Source organism: Natator depressus, chromosome 4 (assembly GCF_965152275.1).
Source record: "Natator depressus isolate rNatDep1 chromosome 4, rNatDep2.hap1, whole genome shotgun sequence".
Taxonomy (NCBI): Eukaryota; Metazoa; Chordata; order Testudines; family Cheloniidae; genus Natator; species Natator depressus.
The window spans coordinates 38,752,159-38,778,053 of NC_134237.1; the positions used below are offsets into that span (position 1 = coordinate 38,752,159).

General features: G+C 40.5%; 1 protein-coding gene across 2 annotated transcripts in view; it reads right to left on the reverse strand.

The window, feature by feature from the left end:
• The window catches only part of SEC24D (SEC24 homolog D, COPII coat complex component), a 93,842-nt gene extending 73,366 nt beyond the window's left edge, over positions 1–20,476 (reverse strand). The window contains exons 1-4 of one of the 2 annotated variants that reach the window (XM_074950797.1): positions 20,329–20,476; positions 15,169–15,362; positions 12,064–12,190; positions 3,629–3,777 (exon numbers count right to left, since the gene is read on the reverse strand). In XM_074950797.1, coding sequence (XP_074806898.1) covers positions 3,629–3,777; positions 12,064–12,190; positions 15,169–15,319 — 427 coding nt within the window. In that variant the 5' untranslated portion in view covers positions 15,320–15,362; positions 20,329–20,476. Of the gene's footprint in view, positions 1–3,628; positions 3,778–12,063; positions 12,206–15,168; positions 15,363–20,328 lie in introns of those variants that run through there. The other variant, XM_074950798.1, reaches the window with a different exon arrangement.
• Positions 20,477–25,895: the final 5,419 nt, after the last annotated feature.

Genomic DNA, 25,895 nt, shown 5'->3' on the forward strand with positions numbered 1-25,895 from the left:
GCTTAGGTTATTAAAAGCAAAGAATACTGAAATATCCAATTTTCTTTTTATGATGTGTTTACTTTCTCCAATTTACTAGGATTGGTCCATTGGAGAAAAAACATGCCACTCATTTCATGTTGTTTACAATCATCTTCAGTTTCTCAGGTACTAAATGCTGCAATGTATGTTTTACACACACCGCACAGGAATACTTATCTGCTTATAAGAAAAACAACCTATTTCCAAATGAAATTATCATGCTTATAGAAATATTGCTTTGGGGCTTACATATTGTAAATGTTTGTTTTTACAAAACCTACATTTTGAGTCAAATTTCACCTGACAGACCTTGTAAGAAAGAATTTTCAGGAGAGCTAAAAGTACGTCAACGAAAACTCTTAAGCTTTTTGAGCAAGAAGTTATTCTACAAACACTAAAAGATATTTAGTTAGACATTTTAATTAGTAAACAAAACCCTCACCTACAAAATATAAGCCCACCATATCCTCAGATGGTATGAACTGACATAGCCTAGTAGCTGCTGACTTCAGTGGAGCTATGCCAATTTAGATTAGCTGAGGATCTGGTCCCTAAATCTTACATTTTCTTTTCTTGCTTCGCTTTGGAGTCAACCAAAATATCAGTGTAAGTAGGAGAAACAGAGCAGTGTAAAACGTATACCTTCAGTAGACTAAAGACTATTTAAGGTCTACACTTAAATGACAAGGGAACGGCAAAAAAATATTTTCTAAAGGCAAACTATTAACAGTAACACAAATCAATTATTTTTGCCTAGTCTGAAACATCTCACAGAAGTATAATAAAAATGCTGGACCAAATCTAGCCCTGTGTAAAGCAGGCATAATGTCACTGTGCATTTGTACTCTCAGTGCATTTAATCCGTTAGGCTAAGGAATATTTTAAAAGCTCCCCCCATCCCCATCTTTGCAATTAATTGCACAAACTGAGGGCAAGATCCTAGCTAGAATAAATTGGTTTCATTTCATTGGAGTCAGCAACTAGTAAAGACAATGGAGTGATACTGAACTTATGCTAGCTAGGGATCTAGTCCTGAATTTGGAAGGTTTTATCTGGTATCATACCACTTTGTAGTTGTCCTCATTAATCCTTCTAAACAACACAGGTGAGTCAAAAAAACCCCAAAATAAGACACACAAACAGAGATGGGAGCCCAGTCCTGCTTTTATTCAAGTCAATGGTAAATTCCAAACTGATATGAATGAGATCCAGCCCTAAGTTTGCACTCTGTAACTTTCAGTAGGTCTATAGAACCAACCAATTGAAGTCAATGGGAGGTTTGCATACACACTAAATTTAAACTCTACTATTAAAAAATAAAATAAACACAAAAACCAACAAATCTTTGCTGGAAATAGAACAAAGTACTATCGCAACAGAGTCAACAAAAAGCACAAAAACTAATGAGAGAGTTGATATTTCAACAAGAACCCAGCGGTAGCTCCAGCACAGCTGAAAACAGGTTTAGTAACATAATATAAAATAACTCTCATAATTATGTGATCCCTAATTGTATTAGCACAGTATTTCTTATATGATCCCAATATAATCCTCATTCCAAGGGAACTTCATCAGCTTGAGTAGGTAAGAAAATACATGCACTTTCTTATTGTCAGAGAGCCAGATTCTCCACTCCTGAATAGAGCAAAATACCCAATGACCCAAGTTTTACCTGATGAAAGGCCACAGAATTTGGCTCATGACCATATCATAGCATAGTTAGAAACCTTATTTTGTAACTTCTTGGATCCCTACTTCATCCAGAAAATGATTTTACAACAGATATTTCCCAAACCCCCAGAGTTCAGTCCCCAACACGGAAGGGGTGACACACATATTCTGGGCACTCACACAGCTTGCTTGCAAATGAAAGTCTTTCATTTGCATGCCATATTAGAAAACTACACATCTTCGTGTCTTCTAGTTGTCTTCTTGCACAAACCCAAAATTTGCAGACCCAAATGCTTCACACAGATGTTTTGTGAAAAGAGAATAGGCGCGTGGATGTGAAAAGGTGGACCTTAGCAATTGATTTGCTTTCATAGATTTCGTTCTAATTTGCATTCAAGTTTTGGTTGCTATTGTAGAAATCAAAGTATCAAACTTTTAAAGATATGCCTAGAAAGACAGCACTCGCTCTCTTCCAGCACAAGTAAAATGAATGCATATGGGAACTTGGCAGTCAGCACAGAGGTTGGCACAATGACTCAAAGAGGTTCCCTATAAAATGGTGCTACTACTGTAAAAAGCACAAAGTGTTTAGCTCCAGATTACCTTTCTAACATCATAAAATTCATGCCTATGTTATCTGCTTTCAGAAACAGGTCTTTTAAAAGCAGGATATAGCTGAACTTCATCACTGGAAGCTAAGTCTGTTTAATGCTATGCTAGTGAATTATGCAACCCCATTATTAATTACTTATACATCAAACTAAAGTGCGGGTCAACTCTGAAAAGTAACTGTAAAAAATGACAAAAGGAGTCCCATGATTATTGTGTCCCAGTAACTTCACTTCACAGTTTTCTTGATTTACAAATAAAAATTAGTTTTTTCTAATTGGCACCACAGCAAATTCACCCTGGGATCTGAAAGTCAAGCTGGGCTCTTTCACTCTCAAACACCATTACTGGTAAAAGATTCTACAGGCCAAATTCTGATTTCATTACAACTGTGCAATGTAACGGTCTTCAAATTATGCCATCTGTTACATCTATGCAACACCATTGTCTTCAGCATGGGTGCACAGTTGTAAATGAGGGCACAATAAAGCCCTTAAGTAGAACTTTGTTAACAATTCTGATGATGTTATGCAAGCAAGAATAGAGTCCAGTTCACTCCTCTCATAGCTGTGTTCATTCTACAGCGTTAATCAGAGTAAAGACATAATACACTCTAAAGTGAGCAGATATGACTTTCAGTACACTCGAAAGCATATCTGTTGAGTTACCTTTTTTTTTTTAAGTCACTTTCAAAGACCAACCAAACTTTAAAAAAAAGACAAGTTTCTAAAATTAGTCTCAATATCCATTAGTGGGAATAGCAATTAAATACCAAGGCATGCTGATTTAACACGCAGTATTATGGAAAATATCTAACACAAAGAATGCTTGATAAACAGTAAAGTGGAATTTTTAAAAGTTCATAGTGTTGCCCTAACTCTCTTTCGACAGAAGTCAATGGGAATTTTACTATTACCTTTAATGACAGCACAGTTAAACTAGCACTCAGCACTTTTGAAATCTTCAGGCTATATCATTGGTTTTCAAATTTTTTTCATTTGCAGACACCTAAAAATTTTCAAATGGAGGTGCAGCCCCCTTTGGAAATCTTAGTCTGTGGACCACAGGTTGAAAACTACTGCCCTATATGGTTCTTACAAGAACATTTAAAGGTAGACACACTTGAAGGAGCAGGATGAGACTGACATTTAGGAACCTGAGTAAGTAACATTGCTCAACACAGTGGTCTCAAAGAGCAATGTACAGTTTACTTTTGACTTATTTAACATTATTAAAACATCAAAATAGATAAATTGTTGGCTCTTTCATCATATTTTACTAATAGCTTTAGCTGATGAAAATGGATAAATGATAACGCAACCATTACCATAGTTATTTATCTGCAGGGTGCTGAGCTGATTAGCCAGTTGTGTTGTGGATGAAGAGGATGCAGTATTTGGATAGGATGGCTGTGATTGAGGGCAGTATGGGGGATAGGAAGGTGCTGCATTGTTGCGAGGTGAAGGGCCTTGAAACCTGAGAAGAGAAATTAATCTATGTTAAATATATATATATATATATGAAAAAAAACATCTCAGCCAATCACAACCCAGAAAGTCTAGTATCTCCTCACAAATGACACTGATACCACTGACTATAAGGGCCAAAATTACAAAGGAGTCTCCTCAGATTGTCCCCACACAAAGTATATTTTTATGACAATAGAAATGAAGTGCGCACACAGAGGAAACGGTGTGCCTATACAGAGAACAAGTATTCATTTGCACACATAATTACTTATTAGAAGCAATTAAACCTGTATGTAAGATTTTGCTGGTGCAGTTTAAAAAGTTCTTTTGAAATTCTGAACCCAAATGTCAAATAATCTGTCCCCTTTTCCACCTGTGGGGTACAAGGGGACAGCCTTAGTTTTGGATGAGGAAGATTCCTACTGTATTAACAAGGGGAGAGTGTGTGTATGTATCGTGGTGCGGGGGAGAGGAATAATGGGGAGAGAGTTGAAGAATCTCTGTATGCGGAGGAAAGAGGAACAGCCTGTGTGTGGGAAGCAGTGGGTGGTGTTCTGGTCTCTACACTGTTCTGAGCATAATCCACCTCTGAACATGAAGGAACCGCTCTTTCCTTTAAGAAAAATATAATTTTGTTTTATTAAAAATAAAATATAAATATGTTTTATAAAAATATAACTATATTTTCTATCTTGTTCTATTTTGTCCTGAATTACAATACCAGTTCTTTCTAATGTAAGAATACGTGCAGTACACAGGGATAGGATAAGGATATAGTACACAACATACAGCGGATGAAGTAAAGGACTGGGAGTCAGGAGGTGTAATTCTAGTCCTGGCATCACCACTGACCTGACATTAGGTCAGTCACCTCGCTACTCCATGTCCCTGATTCCCCTCCCATCCTTCGTCTATCTTGTCTATTTACGCTGCAAGCTACCCAGAGTAGGAACTGACTCTCACTAAAAGTGTTTGGGCATAACACAATGGGGCTCCAACATGAGCTGGCACCTCTAGATTCTACCACAATACTAGCAATAACTAAAACTTCCTAATTTTGACATCTAATTAAAACACACACAAATACATTTTTATTTAAAATAAACTATTCATAAATATATCTGGACGACAACTAAAATAGAAATGTGAAGACAGTAGTTTGACTCACTGACGTCTAAGACATTGCTGCTAGACAGCACCAAATTAATAAAGAACATGCAACCAAAAATAGTTACAGCTAAGGATTTAGAAACTTACCATACAATTCTTTTTGTTACTCCTTGGAAGCCATTTTATTTAAGCTATTTTCATTTTTTTCTAAGGCAGCTACATACATATTTTTATTTATAACTATACAAACTACGAATATTGCTACTGAACCACTCTGTGGTCAACTTTCTCCCTCTTCATTATCTTCCTCCACATTCTCCTTCTTATCCCTCCTGCCATCTTCATTTTATCCTTTCTCTATTTCATTTCACACTCTTCTTGTTCTACCCCTTCCTGTAACCCTTTCTCCTCGTTCTACTTTCCCCAAACATCTACCAAAGCTCACCAAACATCAACCTTCTTCTCCAAAGTAAATCACAGAACTTATATCAAGAGAAGGCAGTCACCAGCCTCCAAGAATTTGACAAAGCCTCATATCTTTAGGGCATCCTGTTGAGTTTTGTCTGTGATGTTGGAAGCTGACTTAAAGAAACTGCTAAGCAGGCAAACTGAATATTAATGCACAGACACGCACAAGCTTCTACTCTCTATTAGCTGGCAACTAATGTAATGCAATCATCATTACAAGACAAATCAAGAGGTTCTAGTCATAAGAAGAAAACTTGATACAGAAAGATACAGAAAATTAATGTAACTTCTATTACAGATGGTATTTCTAACACCTGTTTGTTGCCTTTGTCTCCTCCAAGTAGAGGAGACAAAAAAGTGTAATCAATACTAAAGCTTTTCTCAGTGCTGGTTCACTTTCTATTTTTATATTTCTAATCAAACATAGAAAAGAAGGTCAAAGGTGATTCTCTACTCAGGGAATATATCCTACATAAAGGTTGTATGAAACACATGGTCCAAATTATTCCTCAGTCTGCATTAGATAGTTACTTGATCCACGAATCCAAAGATCAGTGTTTTCCCCCAGTGAATCAGATTTACACTTCTAACCCCAATAGCCATTCCAGAGCACAACATTCATTTGAAACAGCTGGTCTGACTTGTTCCTCCGAAAAGCAGAATCTACTAATATACAAGAATGAGCATGAGAAGTCTATTGGTGTCTAGCATGGATGTATTAAAAGAAAAAGGACAAAAGCCATTTGCCTTCAATCACCTAAATATACCAGTAGCCCAGCACCAGTAGCATATTAATGTGCACAGTGAATACATATCGCTATTACAATAAAGCTTTTAATTGTAAATTTTTTAATAATACAAATATTTTTAAACTACAATCTTGGGTTGTTTATGCAATCTATGCTTCCACCTTAAAAATAAGTCCAAACAGAAGTTGGGAATAGAAGAATAGTTCCCAATTTATTTGTAAATTTATTAGGGCTGTCAAGCAATTAAAAAAATTAAATAAATGGTATTCTATTATTGCTTAACTGCGATTAAATATTTTTGGATGTTTTCTACATTTTCAAAGATGTTGATTTCAATTACAACACAGAATATAAAGTGTACAATTTTAAAAATTCCACTTTACTGTTTATCAAGCATTCTTTGTGTTAGATATTTTCCATAATACTGTATGTTAAATCAGCATGCCTTGGTATTTAATTATATTTATTTTTGATTACAAATACTTGCACTGTAAAAAACAAAAGCAATAGTATTTTTCAATTCACCTAATACAAGTACTGTAATGCAATGTCTTTATCATGAAAGTTGAACTTACAAATGTAGAATTATGTACACAAAATAACTGCATTCAAAAATAAAACAATGTGAAACTTTAGAGCCTACAAGTCCACTCAGTCCTACTTAAATAATGCTGCCCGCTTCTTGTTTACAATATCACCTGAAAGTGAGAACAGAGGTTCGCATGGCACTGTAGTAGCTGGTGTCACAAGATATTTATGTGCTAAAGATTCATGTGTCCCTTCATGCTTTAACCACCATTCCAGAGAACATGCGTCCATGCTGATGATGGATCCTGCTCGATACAGTCCCAGGCAGAGTGGACCAATGTATGTTCATTTTCATCGTCTGAATCAGATGCCACCAGCAGAAGGTTGATTTTCTTCTTTGGTGGTTTGGGTTCTGTAGTTTCTGCATCAGAGTGTTGCTCTTTTAAGACTTCTGAAAGCATGCTCCACACCTCGTCCCTCTCAGATTTTGGAATGCACTTCAGATTCTTAAACCTTGGGTCGAGTGCTGTGGCTATCCTTAGAAATCTCATATTGGTACCTTCTTTGCGTTTTGTCAAATCTGCTGTGAAAGTCTTCTTAAAACGAACATGTGCTGGCTCACCATCCGAGACTGCTATAACATGAAATATAGGGCAGAATGCGGGTAAAACAGGAGAGATACAATTCTCCTCCCAAGGAGTTCAGTCACAAATTTAATTAACGCGTTTTTTTTTTAAAACGCACATCAGCAACATGGAAGCATGTCCTCTGGAATGGTGGCCGAAGCATGAAAGGGTATACAAATGTTTAGCATATCCGGCACATGAATACCTTGCACAAAAGGTACAAAAATGCCTGTTCTCACTTTCAGGTGACATTGTAAATAAGAAGCGGGCAGCATTATCTCCCGTAAAGATAAACAAGCTTTTTTCTCTTAGTGATTGGCTGAACAAGAATAGGAATGAGTGGACCTGTAGGCTCTAAAGTTTTACATTGTTTTGTTTTTGAGTGCAGTTACCTAACAAAAAAAACCTACATTTGTAAATTACACCTTCACGATAAAGAGATTACACTACAGTACTTGTATGAGGTGAACTGAAAAATACTTTCTTTTATCATTTTTACAGTGCAAATATTTGTAATCAATAGTGAGCACTGTACACTTTGTATTCTGTGTTCTAGTAGAAATCAATATATTTGAAAATGTAGAAAAACATCCAAAAATATTTAATAAATTTCAATTGGTATTCTATTGTTTAACAGTGCGATTAATCGTGATTAATTTTTTTGAGTTAATCACAGGGTGGATAAAAATCAATGATTTTTTAAAAATTTTTTTTAAAAAAATCAGATTTTTTAAAATTTAAATTGGATTTTTTTTGATAAAATGCTTTTTGAGGAAAAAACCTATCTATCTAAAGATAGTTTTAATTAAGATACATTATAGCTCAAAGAGATCTCATCATGGAATAGGGATTATAAATTCTAATTCTATAGTATGAGACAATATATTCATGTAATGTTTAAGAAAAAAGTTTTGTAAATGAGTTCCAATAGTTCATGGATTATGGACCCAATTTTATGGGGTTCCACAGGCTTCTGTATTGATTATTTAGGTTCATCTTTCTATCTACCCAATGGGACTCAGTGCTCAGTCTAGACGATACTGTCAGAGATGCTTCGTTTTGCAGTTCTCAAACTGTGGATTTGCGTCTCCAGAGATAACATCAGGGCTTAAAGTAAAGTGGTATGGGCCGGTACAGTGTACCGGTATAAAGTGGCCGCCAGTACCGGTCCGTACAGCAGCGCTTTAATGTCATTGCCCCTTCCCCGCCCCCGGGCTGCCGACAGGGTGGGGCGGGGTGGGGCAAAAGAAGTAGCTGCCCCGGGACCGCAATTTAAAAGGCACTGCTGGAGCCCCGGGCCCTTTAAATCGCCACTGGAGCCCCGCACGATGCGGGTCAGGCAGCGCAGATGGGCTGGCTGGGGGATGCTGACACACCAGCCCCGCCCCTTCCGCCCGAGGCCCTGTCCCTTCCAGGGGGGCCAGAGCTGGCCCTGTACTGGTAAGAGCTCAGTTTTACTTTCACCCCTGGATAACATGCTGGTTAACAGCAAAAATGTTTTAAATAATATATAGAGGTGAGAAATAACAGACCTCAACCCTATTGTCCCTCTGCAAATTTGTGCACACAAAGTCAATCCCCTACCTCTCTCTAAAAGTGCAACGTTTCAAAAAGTTCAATGAATAGAAGATTATTGGGGACAGAATAGATCTGGACAAGGAGAAGAAGTCTGGCGATAAATGTGAGAAGGGAGGGACCAGGCAGTAAGAACAAAAATGAAACTGTTTGAGCAACATATTCCAGAAATCTTGAGGTCTTTCTGAGTGCAGCCTTCATTGATTTGAGATCTACCATACCATTCTCTCACTAGAAGGGAAAACCTATAATGGCCGTAAAAGAGACCCAGTTTGGGAATATTTTAATGAAGTTCCTCTACACCTGTGTGTAAGAGAGGCATGTGTGCAAAATGCAAACAGTGCAACAAAGAAATGCAAGGCCTGGTTGCCCAAATTAACAACATCATGAGAAGTGTTCCTTCTCAGGAGGAAGCTGCATTGACGATGATGAAAGGAACATGTCTGAACATGCGGGATCTTCAGGTTGGTAAACTTTTTTAATTCCATACTTCTTTCTTCTGGACTGTTCTTGAATTCTCATGTTTGAGCAAAAAATATAGTTGTTACTCTATTGTACTATCATTTTAGATGCAGCTGTGATAAAAAATAAATAGCTGAAATAGACAGATCTTCCTTTTACAATTTCACCTTTGAAGTAGTACTGAGTGTCAGTGAATGCAATGAGAAATACTAAATGAGCAGTATGGTAATAATAATTAAATAACTTATTTTGTTTGGGAGAATCCATCCTCAACATACAGGATTCTGAAGACTATCCACCTTCAAGATCACCATCATTTTCTATAGTTTCAGAGTTATCTGCTAATGATAGCGTTTCAGTCACATCATGTATGTCACATAGCCACAGTATATCACCTATAGCAAAAAGAAAAAAAAAATCTCCATCATCCAGAAACAACCGTAGATAACTTTGTGATAAGAAACAGCAGATTACAAAAAGAGGTAATTGATAAAAAAAAATTGCCCAGTTTGTTTATGCCGCAAACTCTACTTTCCGTATGATTGAGAACCCACATGGTTCATTAACATGGTTCAGTCATTAAGACCAGGATACAGTCCACCCAACAGAGCAGACATCACAGGCAAATTGCTGGATAAAGCGTATGAAAGAGAAATTGAGCAGTGTGCAAAAGATCTAGAGGGTGAAATTGTTAACCTGAGCCATGATGGCTGGAGCAATGTCCACAATGATCCTGTTGTATGTGCTTGTGTGACAGCAGAAGAATGGAATGTCTTCCTTACAGAAACAAATGCACACACAGCAGAATACTTACAAGTAGCAGCAGTAAAAGCTATAACAAACTGTGGGGAAAAAATTCAAATGTCTAGTACACAGCGTGGTAACAGACTATGCTGCAAATGTATCCAAGATGAGAAGAAATTTAGAAGAGAGTCCCAAGCTAACAACATATGGTTGCTGTGCTCATTTGATGCATCTCCTAGCCAAAGACGTCAGTGCTCCAGAAATAAAGGCTAATGTGGAAATTGCAAAATACTTCCGAAACAACCACTTTGCAGCAGCTGCTCTGAAAAAAAGTGGGAGGAAGCAAGCGAACTCTCCCACAAGACTTACAATGGAACTCAGTAGTGGACTGTTTTGAGCACTGTACCAAGAACTGGCCTAATCTGATGACAATCTGTGAACAAAATCGTGAAAAAATAGACGGCACTGTCACAGCCAAAGTTCTCAACATTGGGCTTAAGAGATGTGTCGAACACATGCTGAGTACCCTGAAGCATATTTCTGTAGCCTTGAACAAAATGCAGGGAAATAGCTTTTTTGTTGCTGATGCTGTTGAATCTGGAAGGAACTGAGATAGATCTTAAAAAGAGAAATATGCAATGACAGAGTTAAATTACAAGCATTAAAAAAACGAATGGGACAAGCACGATCTCCAGCTCATTTTCTTGCAAATATTCTCAATACTCGGTACCAGGGTCAAACCTTAACCGCTGAAGAGGAGGAGATGGCTCTGACATGGACACCCAGCAATCATCCCTCCATAATGCCAACTATAATAAACTTCAGAGCTCAGGGTGAACCATTCAAGAAATATATGTTTGCTGATGTTTTAAAGAAAGTCACACCAGTGAACTGGTGGAAGTCATTTAAACACTTGGATTCAGATCTGTTGAAGTGACAATCTCTCTTTTAAAAGCAGTAGCTTCTTCTGCCAGTGTAAAAAGAATATATTTTCTTCCTTTGGGCTAATTCATTCCAAATTGAGAAATCGTTTGGGACCTGAAAAAGCAGGAAAGTTTGTTTTTCTTTTCCAGACTATGAACAAACAGGAAAATGAAGATGAAGACGACAGAGTTAGCTGCAGAAGCCAATATTTTAAGTTTCTCATGTTGACCTGGCTGACAGTCGATTTAATTTTTGTTGTTTTAAATATTTCATAACTATTTTAGTTAAAAACAATTTTAACAAAAACAAACCTGATTTTAAATAACTTGAATGTTTAACTAAATTCAAAAATTCATATGCTTGTTTTGTTAAAATATTATATGTTTGCTGTTGAAGAAAATAATCCAGAATACATAACATTGTTGTTTTACTTAAATAAAATAATTTATGTGTCTGTCTGGTGATGTTCTCCTCCTAATACAGCATGGAAAGAAAATCCTCCAAATATTAATGATTAACCTGTTGAATTGGAGATAGTTCACCTCCCAGTGACTTCATAAATATCTGCTTCAATTACCTTTGGTAAATGAAATAACCAAACAATCATTCATTTTCTGATATAGCTGTAAAACTAATCTGAAAAGTTTTCAAAATAAATCACTTTTAAAATACATAGTGCGTACCTTCTAAAAATGAAACCTACACCTATCTCTGAGTTGATGAAGAATATGTATTAAGGTTATAACAACCAACAAGAATGCACTTCTATGTAGAAATCCATGATTAAATAGAGTCTTCCTGACTAGTGATTTAAATCAAATGCTCCCTGGTTAATCATGAGTTAACTGTGATTAATCGACAGCCCTAAAATTTACCTACTCCTTCTTGGACGCTTTCTCCTTTTTCCTATCCCCAGAAGACTGGCTGACCATTTCAAAGCAACTTGTGACCCAAAATTTACTTTCAACCCACTTAAAAGCTAAACCTGGAAACTGAACTGTCCTCAAGTTAGATGGGTCAGAAATGGCTGAATACCTATGGATCAGCTATGAAAAAAATATATAAAGAAAAAGTTAGATCTGATCCATGCTATTTCTTGAAAATCACCTGTGTGGCTGATGTCCAGTTGAACGGGGGCCATTCTGGAGGTTGGTCTGGCTATACTGATGGGTGCCAGGAGGTGGAGATCCAACAGGAGCAGAGGACCCAAAAGGCACAGTAGATTTCAACATACCTAAAATAAGTCACACTTAAATACATTTATAATAGATATAAAAATGCATTAAATCCATTAAATGAGGACTTACTGGAACAGAACAATTGGGAGATATAAGAATTACGGTTTGAATACCAATAGCCAAGACTGGATGAATTCAGAGCCAGGCACAGAAATTAATTTTAAAAAAATCCATCAACAAGGCTCACCATTTATGACTTCCTTCTCACCTTCCTCTCTTTTTCAGCATTTCCCATTCCTTTATTGCTTTCAAGGATGCTAGTTTTTGTACACTAACAAGCACAGATTATAAACAGCAATCCAGGCCTCAGCTAGGCTATGGCGACAACCTTAAACTTTATAAAGGGGTAAATCCAGAAATTTGACAGGAACAATATAAATAATAAAATAATAATATTATATAAGGTAACATCAAATACTTGCTTAGGAAAATAAACTAAGTTACCATCACAATAGAAAGTTTTTTCAACAACACCTTGTGTCACCCCAAGAGGGAATCAGTAACTTCTCACCCTGGCTTCAAAGTCCAGCTTCATCTCTCTCCGGCTTGTGATACTCCTTTGCTTTGGCACTGTGATGACCACAACTCTTTCCAACAGGTTCACCCACAAACGACAGCTCCTCAAGCCGGAGGGTCACGCCCACTTCCCAGATTGTACCTCCATCAGTGTCCCAATGGTCAACCTCACTGGGCATACGATCTATATCCTTTGCAGCCAGGCTCCTAGCATGCTGCCCTTCGAGGTCCAGCTTCCTCTAATACAGCTTGCTCAGCAAATCCCCTTTTTACATTAGTGACGCCTCTTTTCGCCTCCTTCTTCTCTAACCACCTTCTAAATACCTCCTCTCCAGTAGATCCCAAGCCCCATCACTCAAACTGCCCTCTCATTGGCCATCTCTCCCCAGGACAGCACTCTGTGTTGCTGCATCTCAGCTGCAGGCCCTCTATTACTCTTCTTGGTTGGCAGCAGGTGCTTGTTCCCAGGTTACTACAATGGAACAAAGGGGGAAGAGAAGGAGAAACAGAAGGAAAGAGATTGTGTAGGAAAGGAAAGAAAAAAATCAGAGTAGGAAGGTGAAAAGGATTCTGAAGTGAGAAAGATACGGAAGGGAAAGATGAGAAAAATTAAGAGCTAGGAAAGAGTCTCCGAACTAGTGCAGGAAAGGACCTGTGCACTTTTATTCGGAAAGCTTATTTGGGAATTCCTAGCCTCCTCATTAAGCTTTTTAGTAAGAAGAAACACCGACAGTTAAGTTTTCCTCAGTAAGACAGTGCTTTTCAGAAAACTGAAAGAGCTTGACAATACAGGCTTACCATAAGAATGCAGCTCACCTGTAACCAGTATCCCTACAGTAGGAGTGTTGCTTAAACATTGAGAAATCCACATTGCTGACCAACTGTACGGAGATTACAATTTATAAAGAATAATGTAACGCAATTAATGTTCCAATCAGTGTTTCTTGGATTATTTTTCTTTTAGGTTAACTTTCCTTAAAGTTAAAGTTTGGATGGCTACCAACTTTGGTACTCTCCTTTCTGAATATTCCATATAAAAAAAACTTCTAATTTCTAGAGGTTCTTCGATTTCATTTGTCCAAACTCAGTCTTGGTATGAAGGTTGCACTGCATTTGATAAAGAGTCCTGGCTCCTCACTCTAGGCTGAATTTGTTCCTGTCACTCATTTCATGAGAACAAGAAAAGTAGACAGGCTATTCAACAAACTACATACACAATCTTGTGCATTATGAAGAAATCAGCCTTCTAATTAGCTGTTGATCCTGCTTAATATCTGAAAAATGTAAATCCTAATCTAAGTTTTCATCTTCTTATAGTCCTCTTTTATCTACCTTCTATAAAAGCCTTGAAGGACAGCTCAAACACCTTAACTATTTTAATATGTGCTCTACCTGCCTCTCTGATGTTGGCCAAAACTTGTATGTCATTTCCCTTTGCAGACTCAGTATCCTGCCCACCAATGTTGTTAAGTTTTCCTCCCCCCCTTTTTAAGCTTACTCTTTGATTAAAGGCTACTGCCCTGATTTTTCTCTCCAGTATATACTCCTTTAACTTCATTGAAATGACACCTGATTTACACAGGTCAGCGAGTAGAGAATCTGGTCTTATATAGGTTGCCAGTATAAATCTTTGGTCATTTTCTTGCATCAATCCTATATAAGTTCAATCACATTCTCTACTTTTTAAAAAAATCTGGAGCCCCAGTTTGGCAATCTTTTTTTGAGTTTTGTATCCTGACGTAGGTGTAAGTACAAATATTCACTGCAGCTACGTGTTTGTCCTACTTTGCTTTATCTGATGTCTGTCAATTACAATGTATTAATCAGTAGACACATCATACTGAGATATAATGAACAACTTTCCACCCAGCCTATAAAAATTAGCCAGGTTATTTTCCCTATTAGAAGCCAATTGGTTCCTATATGATCAGATAGCTGGCCTATGTTTTCCTCTTTTTAACCGACCCCACCACTGAAAAAACAATCTCAATGAGTACAATACTGAGTACAGTACCAACTGGATGTTCACAGTCTAGATCCCGGTTAGGATCTCATTAATCTTTTAAATCAATTATTGGTCCTACAGCAGAAAGCAGCTCATTTCTGAAGTGGACACCTCCCATCAAAGAGGTTAGCTTAGAAAACACCTCTCTTTGTTTTCAGAAAAGATTTTTAACTCTTTCCTTCTCTCTGCATATATTAGGCATTTCTTATCACTGTGGTATCCAAACACAAATACTACTTACTGTTCCCTGCAAAGCAAAATTCACATGCAGTGTAAGTATACATGAAAGGCCTGATTCTTTCTTGCTCTGCATATTGTCTTATCATTTGCAAAGTTGGTATAAGACACCACTAAATCAGAACAGAGAATTTTTCACTGGTGTAAATGATTACATGAGATGCAAGACAATTAAGAATCAGGCCCCGAGTATATAGTACACTAGTACTGCCTTACCTGACTGAGATGCAGAGTACGATGGGTTTGGGTCGCCATAATGCCCATAAAGAGGTGAAGAAGTAGGTGGTCCAAAGCCTGTAGAAAAACCTCCAATACCCGGTTGGGATTGGGAATATGGAGGTGTTGCAACATAACCTTGTTGGCTCATTCCGATACTATTCTCATTCCAAATGGGAGTCTTCCTTACGAGTCTGTAAAGGAAAGATTTCTATCAACTCTTACTCCATAGCATCCTACGAGACTCACATTTTTGTTACTAAAAGGGATACAATGAAAACCTTAAAGCAACACAAACAGAGTCAAGAATAGAACAATTTTTTGTTCCCATCTCTTCCCCAGCCTTACTGTGTGAACTTGAACAAATCACTTAATTTATCTGGACATAGTCATTCTATCCCAGGGGAAAAGACTACAGAGTAGGGGGTTTGGTTTCTTTGGGGGGGCTGGTGCTCTTTGTGGAAGAAAACTCTTTGAACTGTTCTATTAGGAGGGGTGAGAATGGGCTGCATTTGCCCCCAAAGAACAGAATGTGGGTCCGCTTCCCAAACACCACAGATCCCACAGGATACAGAGGAAGTGCAAAAAAAGCAGAATGAGGGTGGGGCAGGACCACTCCAGCAAACACAGTCCTACCCCAATACTCCCCCTTGCACCAGGCTGTCTTGCAGAAGCAAGCTGTGCAGTGAGCCTCCTGAACCAGACATAATTTCCAGTAGTGAGGGAGGATTCAAGGTCCTTTCATGCTGGTTTAGCTGGAGCAAAGGGCCTACAGTGCACGGATGAATTCATCTCTATAACTGCAAATCCAGAATATCTCACCCATCTGCATTAGCACCACACCTCAGGCCTTGGCCCCCCTTCAGATTTAAACACAACAAAAAGTTATTCGCTTTGTCATAGCCATTTTTATTACTCCAAGAGAAGCCGGCACATATGTCAAACATCAGCTACTTCAGTTATCTGACAGTGCCTCCCTAACCCTATTGCTCAGCCTGACTCCCTGCTACCCAGCTGTGCTCCTTACAGACCTCCCCAGCCAACCTCTGGTCACAGGGAAGCAGGCTGGACAATGGAGCATGGGAGGCTCAGTAATCACAACACAGGGTACAGGAGACCTGCTTCCTAACCAAGCCCGGGTTCATATTCACAGCTGATGGCTGGCTGGACAGGCTCCCTCCAGTTAGCCTTTCAGACCCCAGCCAACCAACCAGCTAGCTACCTAACCCCTGCTTTCCTTTATCTTTCTGCTTTATACTCTGACAGATCCAATCTTGTTTTCCATTGATCGCCCAGACAAACCTGCTCAATGTCACCAGAACATGGATCCTTCTAGCAAATGCATAAGTTGCCACCCCATTCCCAGGGTGCTGCCAACACCTAGCCACAGGACAACTTCAGCCACCACTCTCCCCCTTCTTCTGCCCCCACTGTTTTATTAGCATTTGATTTAAAGTGAAACAAAAACAACTCCCACATGTGACTTTAGACCTTCTGACGCCAGGAATTTCGTTTCATTGAGTTTGAAAGCTGGATCTCACCTGTAATAACACTTTGGGCATCTGCTTGTTACAGGAAGGTCTTGTTTACAAGCATACTTACCAGTGCTTTTCCCTGAGTGGGGCTAAAAATTAAGATGAATATTATAAACTCTGAAGTATAGTGCAGTGTTGAGCTAGACCAGGGGTCAGCAGCCTTTCAGAAGTGTTGTGGCAAGTCTTCATTTAGTCACTCTAATTTAAGGTTTCACGTGCCACTAATACATTTTAATGCTTTTCGAAGGTCTCTTTCTATAAGTCTATAATATATAACTAAACTATTATTGTATGTAAGTAAATAAGGTTTTTTAAATGTTTAAGAAGCTTCATTTAAAATTAAATTAAAATGCAGAGCGCCCCCGAGCGGTGGCCAGGACCCGGGCAGTGTGAGTGTCACTGAAAATCAGCTCGCATGCCGCCTTTGGCACGCGTGCCGTAGGTTGCCTATGCCTGAGCTAGACTAACACATTTCATAACACTACTTTGCATTTACATAGCACCTTTCATCAGTGGATGTGAAAATGTTTTACTGATATTAAAGTTATTTACTTACCCAGCCCTGTTAGGTAATTATCATTACCCCCTTTTTACATAGTGAAGAAACCAAACCAAACCAAACTCTCTATAAGGAGAGATTAAAGAGGCTAGGACTTTTCAGCTTGGAAAAGAGGAGACTAAGGGGGGATATGATAGAGGTATATAAAATCATGAGTGGTGTGGAGAAAGTGAATAAGGAAAAGTTATTTACTTGTTCCCATAATATAAGAACCAGGGGCCACCAAATGAAATTAATGGGTAACAGGTTTAAAACAAATAAAAGGACGTTCTTCTTCACTAAGTGCACAGTCAACCTGTGGAACTCCTTGCCTGAGGAGGTTGTGAAGGCTAGGACTATAACAGGGTTTAAAAGAGAACTGGATACATTCATGGAGGTTAAGTCCATTAATGGCTATTAGCCAAGATGGGCAAGGAATGGTGTCCCTAGCCTCTGTTTGTCAGATGGTGGAGATGGATGGCAGGAGAGAAATCACTTGATCATTACCTGTTAGGTTCACTCCCTCTGTTGCACCTGGCATTGGCCCCTGTTGGTAGACAGGATACCGGGTTGGATGGACCTTTGGTCTGACCCAGTATGGCCATTCTTATGTAACCAGAGAGGTTAAGTTCAAAACTTGAAAAAATAAAATCAACTGATTTTTGGTAACCAACGTGAGACTGATTGTTCAGAGATACAGAGCATCCAAAACCACAAATGAAGTCAAGGAGAGCTGTGAGTACTCAGCACCCAAGGGGCCTTAAGTTGCGCGCACACACACATAAACACACAATAAATGAGACATCCCAAATTAATGGGCATTCCTGGAAAATGCTGCCTAAGCGTCCTTCCCAGGTCAGACAGGAAATTAGCGGCTAAGCCGGGAACAAGTCCCAGATCTCCTTACACCCAGTCCCGTGGTGATAGCTCACAATTCTCCTATACACAAGATTCCCCAATTGTTTAAGAAATTTTTGTTGAATGTTCAGCAGTTCCAAACAGCTAAGATGACAGAGCTGTCATTTGTTCCTTAGCTACTAAGGCAAAGCTTGAAAAAGAGAGAAAGCCCAGAGGGTGCTTTGTTGCCAGTAGTACTTTTTTTTTCCCCCAGCAGAGCGAGACGTGGCAACATGAGCTTTGGTCACTCTAGAACAGATTTACCTAACAGTCAGCTCTAACGCACAGTATGTAGGAAGAGAGAAATACTCACTCTAAGAAGGTTTCAGCAGCCAACACCTTTCTTAGCCCTGACAGTATCCAAGGGAAATGACTTCCTCCACTACTCAGTCACCCAAAAAAAAAAAACCAAAACCCAAAAAAAACTTGCCACGTCAAACTTCCCACACATTAAAAAAAACCAAAGAGATAATGTGTAAGAAGGAGAGGGACTCTCAAACACAAACATAATGCCAACTTACTGTTCTGACTCATCTCATACTGTATTTCATATCTATCATAAATAACCCTCCTCATACACAGATATACATATATACAGAACACACAGTGAAACCTGCTCCAAAATACTACCCAAGAGACCAGCATAAAATGATCCACTAGTCAATGGTGGACTTTAATTAGAGATGTACAGAACTGTATAGGAAACTACACAGGAAATTTTAAGATCGCCTCTTAAACCAGGGGTCTTCTATTGTATGTGCTGTCCTTTTCACAAGTTTCTCTATTGATATACCTACATATAAATATAAATAGAAAAAAGTTTTATTTTCTCCCTTCTCTTACTATTATGTCTTTCCCAACCCCAAACAACAAAGCCCTCCCTGACACTTCACTAACTCAAATGATATCAGAAGTCAGCTAGGTTGTAATCCTTCAGCTGTGTCTATTCAGGATAATTGCAGTGCCCATGCAAAGTTCCACTGAAATCAATGCGGCTCTCGAAAATCACATAGGCCCATCCACACAGATGCCACTATAAGATCAGGGACTTTAACTATAATATAAAAACACTCTCACCCCAATGGAAGGGAGTTGGTTGTTATTTTTATGATTTAAGTGCTACTGTGTTTTTGGTGTTGTACAATACATAGAAGGAGACAGGGTCCCTGCCCCTAGCACCTTACACTTAGATAATTAGTACAATTTTGGCATATTATATACTAGAAAGCCAGACAACAGTCCAAGCTGAAAGCAGTGAAGACTGTGTGTATATTTTATATAAAAGTATATTTAATTGGAGTTAATTCATCTTGCAAGGAGTTGTGGAAGAGTAAATTTAATTCCCCCCACAATTTATTATTAAGACTGCAGTTATTGTTTACTTCAATATAATAGGCACAATTACAACACAGTGTAACGCAACAGCAATGCCCTCTCCTTCTTCATCCCATTACTGTACTGTGTATAGAATGCATCTTCCCCTTAATAATACTGTGTATGAGAGACATTCCTCCACTGCTCCCCAACCTGGGTTACTCATGCAGGAAATACATTTTCACCTGGGCTCCCCCCTAGTTCCGTGCATGTAGGGTGCATGCTCCCCTGATCTCACTGTTACCTAGTATATGGGGTACACCCCTTCCCACTGCTCTCATGTGCTGGATGCATGTCCCTCACCCTGGGATGTGTGTATAAGATGCACTCCAGTCTGCTGCTCCCCAATACCGTGCATACAGGATACAAGTCCCTCACAATACTCCAACTCCGTGTTGAGAACATACTCCAACGCTGCATATATAGGATGCACTCTTCCCCCAGGTCTCCAGTTCTGTGTATACCTTATGCACCCCCCTCCCCATGTCCTCCCAATGCTGTGTACATAGACAGTATCCACTCCTTCCCCAAGTTTCCAGTGCTGCTCATATAAGACGCATCCCAAATTGTACTCCAATTATGTGTATATAGGCTGCACCACCAAGTCCCAATTGGTGTGTATTCAGGGTGCACCCTCATGCCGCACCCCCCAAGCTGTACACATAGGATGTGCACCACCCTGCTGCCCCCGCCAGTGCCGTGTATATAGGTCGCAGCCCCTACAGCACTTTAACAGGTAGTATATATCGGATGCACCCCCTTGCTGTGCGCACATAACGCAGCCTGCTCCCCACCACTGCCCCAGGTTTCCATTACCTGTGCACTGTGTGCAGCCCCCCTCCCCCGTGCCTCTGTGGCTCGCGCGCTCGGGGCCGGTCACACAGCAGCTGTCTCCGGCGCGGGGCTCCCGGCTCCTCTCCGCTCGCGGCCGCCCAGTGAACTGCCACGTCTAACAGCGAGCGCCGGGAGCGAGCGCCGGGAGCCGCCGCGGGCACGCGCCGGCGCACACAGCCCGGCTCGAACCACGCTCCCTCACTCAGGCGCATGCCCGAGAGAGGAGGCCGAGCAAGCGCAGTGACAACCCTGAAGCCGCCGCCCTCACCTGCCTGCCGAATCGGCTCCCTAAGCAGAGCGGGGCGAGGACTGGAGAAGGAAGGGTAGAGGAGCCGCAGTGGGGCTGGGGTGGGGGGAGTGGTGCAGCAGCAGGGGGCCTGTGCAGCTGTCAGGAAGGGGAAAGGGATGAAAATTAATGCAGAGAGGGAGGAAAACGCGACAGGGTCTCGCTATTTGGTGTTTCCTTAAAGCCCCAGCTCCTGGAGTCCTGAGACTCTCCGCTTATGCTTAAAGAGGATGTCACTGAGTCTGGCTGGTGGTGGTGGAGGGGAGCTGGAAAACATGACCCCCTGCTGGCTCAAAACCATTAGTGAAATACTGTATCCAGTGCTGGTATCCACAAAAGAGGTTGAAAAAGAAGAAAGGGTTCAGAAAATAGCTACAAGAATGATTCAAGTGGGAGACTGAAGCAGCTCAACCTATTTAGCTTATCAAAGAGAAGATTACATGGTGACTTGATCACTGTCTAAGACCCTAGATGGGGAAAAGATTTCTGATGGTGCAGGGCTTGAGTGTAGACATGGCTTAAATTTCTCAGGGATGTGGATTTTTCACACCCCTAAGTGACATAGCTGTGTCAATTTAACTTTTTATGTAGATCTGGCCTTATTCTGGTCTCAGTCTCTCCCTGTTTCTTGCCTGCAACCCAGCATGTCTTTTTCACACACGTCCACTTGGTCAGAATAATACCCTGAGGAAATCTCCACCTAGTTTCCGAGCAGACTATTAGGCCTTGTTTTAGATGTGGCCCCTTAACTGTCTCTGCCAGCTATTTTAAGCAAAGGGCATGTTCAAACACCAGGTTCAATATGGTTTTAACTCAACCCATAACAAGGTTTAACCCAGCTCATAAAAATACTTAAAATACTCAAATATATTTTTAAAGTGACAGAAGCCATAACCACCGAGGGAAAAAAACAAGGCTTAATTTGGAGTCCCTGAGCTATATGCACGTTTTCATATTGTTAGGGCCCTACCAATTTCATGGCCATGAAAAATGTGTCACAGACTGTAAAATAAGCCCTTCCCCATGAAATCTGATCTCTTCCTTGCTGCTGGGAGTGCCCCAGCTGGGGGGCTCCTCTCTGCAAGTCCCAGCTGGCCGTGGGAGGGACAGGCTTGTCCATCCCCTGCACGGCCACTGTCCGGGAGTCCGAGGTGGGAGTGGGGGAGGGGGAGGGAGATCAGAGCCACCTCGGAGTGCCTCCCCCTGCTGGAGGAAGCTCCAGCTGGGCAGTAGCCCTGGAAGTTCCTTCAGCTGGAGGAGGCTTGTGAAGGTGGGTCCGATCTCCTCTGCTGCCAGGAGCACCCCAGCCAGGGGGCTCCTAGCTGCTAGTCCCTGTTGGGCTGGGGAAGGATAGGACGCACCTCTGGGTACCTTTGGGCTTGGGAGCCCATGTTTACAACATCATGAAATTTCAGCTGTAAACAACTGAAAACGTGAAACTGAGAAATTTTTAAACCCTCTGGCTGTGAAATTGATCAAAATGGACAGTGAATTTGGTAGGGCCCTACATATCATGAACAGAGACCCTTAGTATAGGGTGATCTCATGGGCCACTTGCGAATCTGATACCACCCTTACCAGCAGCAAACAGACCTTGGTTCAATGAAAAACTGTAATTTTAGGACAATATTAAAGAGAACCCAGATTAAAAAGTCCAAACAGACCCAGTGAAACCATTTAAATTGATCAAAAAGGCCTCTGGAGACTGAGGGAATCATAAATCAGGCTGCACCTTGCAGAAAGGATTACCATTTGAAGACTAACAGATGTTTCACTGCTGCAAGTGGTACCCTCATAGTTTGGTACAGGGAGAGGTCTGTTTCCTTTAATCTTTTGCAAGACATACATTGCAGAGTTTCCACAATGTGATAAGTATCAGAGGGGTAGCCGTGTTAGTCTGGATCTGTAAAGGCGGCAAAGAGTCCTATGGCACATTATAGACTAACAGACGTATTGGAGCATAAGCTTTTGTGGGTGAATACCCACTTTGTTGGATGCATCTGACGAAGTGGGTATTCACCCACGAAAGCTTATGCTCCAATATGTCTGTTAGTCTATAAGGTGCCATAGGACTCTTTGCCACAATGTGATATACTTACTTGCAGTACATTATTTGGCCAGGTTTCAGAGTAGCAGCCATGTTAGTCTGTATTTGCAAAAAGAAAAGGGGTACTTGTGGCACCTTAGAGACTAACAAATTTATTTGAGCATAAGCTTTCATGAGCTACAGCTCACTTCATCCGATGCATTCAGTGGAAAATACAATGGGGAGATTTATATACATAGAGAACATGAAACAATGGGTGTTACCATACACACTGTAACAGGAGTGATCACTTAAGGTGAGCTATTACCAGCAGGAGAGCGGGGGGGCGGTGGGGGGACTTTTGTAGTGATAATCAAGGTGGGCCATTTCCAGCAGTTGACAAGAACGTCTGAGGAACAGTGCCGGTGGGGGGCGGGGGGGATAAACATGGGGAAATAGTTTTACTTTGTGTAATGACCCATCCATTCCCAGTCTCTATTCAAGCCTAAATTAATTGTATCCAGTTTGCAAATTAATTCCAATTCAGCAGTCTCTCGTTGGAGTCTGTTTTTGAAGTTTTTTTGTTGAAGTATTTCCACTTTTAGGTCTGTAATCGAGTGACCAAAGAGATTGAAGTATTCTCCAACTGGTTTTTGAATGTTATAATTCTTGACGTCTGATTTGTGTCCATTTATTCTTTTACGTAGAGACTGTCCAGTTTGACCAATGTACATGGCAGAGGGGCATTGCTGGCACATGATGGCATATATCACATTGGTAGATGTGCAGGTGAATGAGCCTCTGATGGTGTGGCTGATGTGATTAGGCCCTATGATGGTGTCCCCTGAATAGATATGTGGACACAGTTGGCAATTGGCTTTGTTGCAAGGATAGGTTCCTGGGTTAGTGGTTCTGTTGTGTGGTGTAAGAATGCTTGATAGAGATCTTGTAGGTGTTTGTCTCTGTCTGAGGGGTTGGAGCAAATGCGGTTGTATTGTAGAGCTTGGCTGTAGACAATGGATCGTGTGGTGTGTTCTGGATGAAAGCTGGAGGCATGTAGGTAGGAATAGCGGTCAGTAGGTTTCTGGTATAGGGTGGTGTTTATGTGACCATCGCTTATTAGCACCGTAGTGTCCAGGAAGTGGATCTCTTGTGTGGACTGGTCCAGGCTGAGGTTAATGGTGGGATGGAAATTGTTGAAATCATGGTGGAATTCCTCAAGGGCTTCTTTTCCATGGGTCCAGATGATGAAGATGTCATCAATAGAGCGCAAGTAATAGAGCGCAAGTAGAGTAGGGGCATTAGGGAACGACAGCTGAGGAAGCATTGTTCTAAGTCAGCCATAAAAATGTTGGCATACTGTGGGGCCATGCGGGTACCCATAGCAGTGCTGCTGATTTGAAGGTATACATTGTCCCCAAACGTGAAATAGTTATGGGTGAGGACAAAGTCACAAATTTCAGCCACCAGGTTAGCCGTGACATTATCGGGGATACTGTTCCTGACGTCTTGTAGTCCATCTTTGTGTGGAATGTTGGTGTAGAGGGCTTCTACATCCATAGTGGCCAGGATGGTGTTTTCAGGAAGATGGTGTTTTCAGGAAGATGGCTAGTAGATGTCTGTATGAATTGTATAGAGTTCCAGGCAGGGGTGGTCCATGATAAAAAAAAGAGAGACAAAGCTGGCATTGAAGCTGTGCAGAAGCCTGCCTGTTCATGTCTATAGTAAAGTTCGTAATTTTATTTAAGGAATGTTTCCTATAAGGCAGACTGATTCCATATCTCACAGCATATAGTACACAGCCTTAAAGTGTGTGGGGGGGGGGGGGCACGGGGGAGGGGGAAGGACCTCTACATAGGTCAATGATTTGTTTGTAAGGGGAGCTTTCCCTTCCAAGCTCTTTGATCCCTGGCTCCAAATGTTCACTGAGTCCTCTGGCTGGGACATTATTTTCCCTATTATTATAAATGATCTTATATTTTCATTTTTTATTTGCAAATTACATCATAGTATGCTATTTAACTTAATGTGCAACTTTTAGACCTTTATGTATCTTCCCTTCTGCCCCTCAGAATAAACCAATGGGATGGGCAGTCTCTCCCCTGATCACTTGTCACTTGAATAACCAGTCCAAAGAGCTAGAACTCCAGGGTAACTAGCTAGATGGGACTGGTTGTTTTGATTGCCACAGTTATGGGACCCGGCACAGAATCATCATATATGACTAGGCTGCTAGTAATAAATATAAATTGTGGAGGTCGCTGAGTGCTAGGTCCAGGTCATATTCAAGGGGCTTTAAGAAAGAACTAGACCTGAGGCCTGATTAATGCCCCAACCCAAATAACTCGTACCAGTTCTTTACAGGAGGCTGGGTGCTCTCAGGATATTGGGGTGCTTTTATTTATATTATCTCCTCCCTTTTCCCAGTTTGGTGACTCTGCTTCAGTGCCCTGTTCTGTTGAAGTGCCTCTTCTGCTACTCCATCAGAGACACTTTAAAATTACTACCGCCCTCTTTTTTTATGGTTCCAGCTGTTGGAGCCTCGGACTTGGTCAAACTCCTCTCTGACTACATGCTCACAATCTCAGAACACCTTGATGGATTAACCCACTGTTCTTGGAGAGATTTGTAGGCTGAGGATCATACAGTTTCAGGCCACTCCTTTTGTCATTTGCAGTAGACCTAATTGACTTGCTTCACCCACAAATAGCTGAGTAAGGCTGTGACAGCAGCCCCCACTAAGCAGACTTAATTGATAATGATTTTATATTTATATAGCACCTATATAACTCAAAGGATCACAAAACACTTTACAAGGTGTTATAGAAGTTATATAAGGCAATCACTTCATCACTATAATGGAGCCACTTCTGAAGTGAGAGGTGGCACCTTTTTAACAATGAATAGCAACACTAAACAATAGTTTAAAAGGCAGGAGGAGAAACATGCCATATCCATTTGAAAATGCAAGGTGAACTCAGATAAGCAGAAAGTAATTTACCCAAGATGGAATTTTGCCAGCACAGAGAGTTTAATACCCTACATTGGGAACATGCCTTAGACTTTTTAATAACTACTGGTGGTTTAGGATCTTGTTTATTCACCTTATTTAAAAAGTCACCACTCTCTGTAACATAGACCACGCTGAGGTATTGAGTCCTTGCTGAATCAGAGGGAGAAGTGCTACTCACTAAATCACTTTCTGCAATATCTGGGTGTTCCTTGTTCATCTCTCAT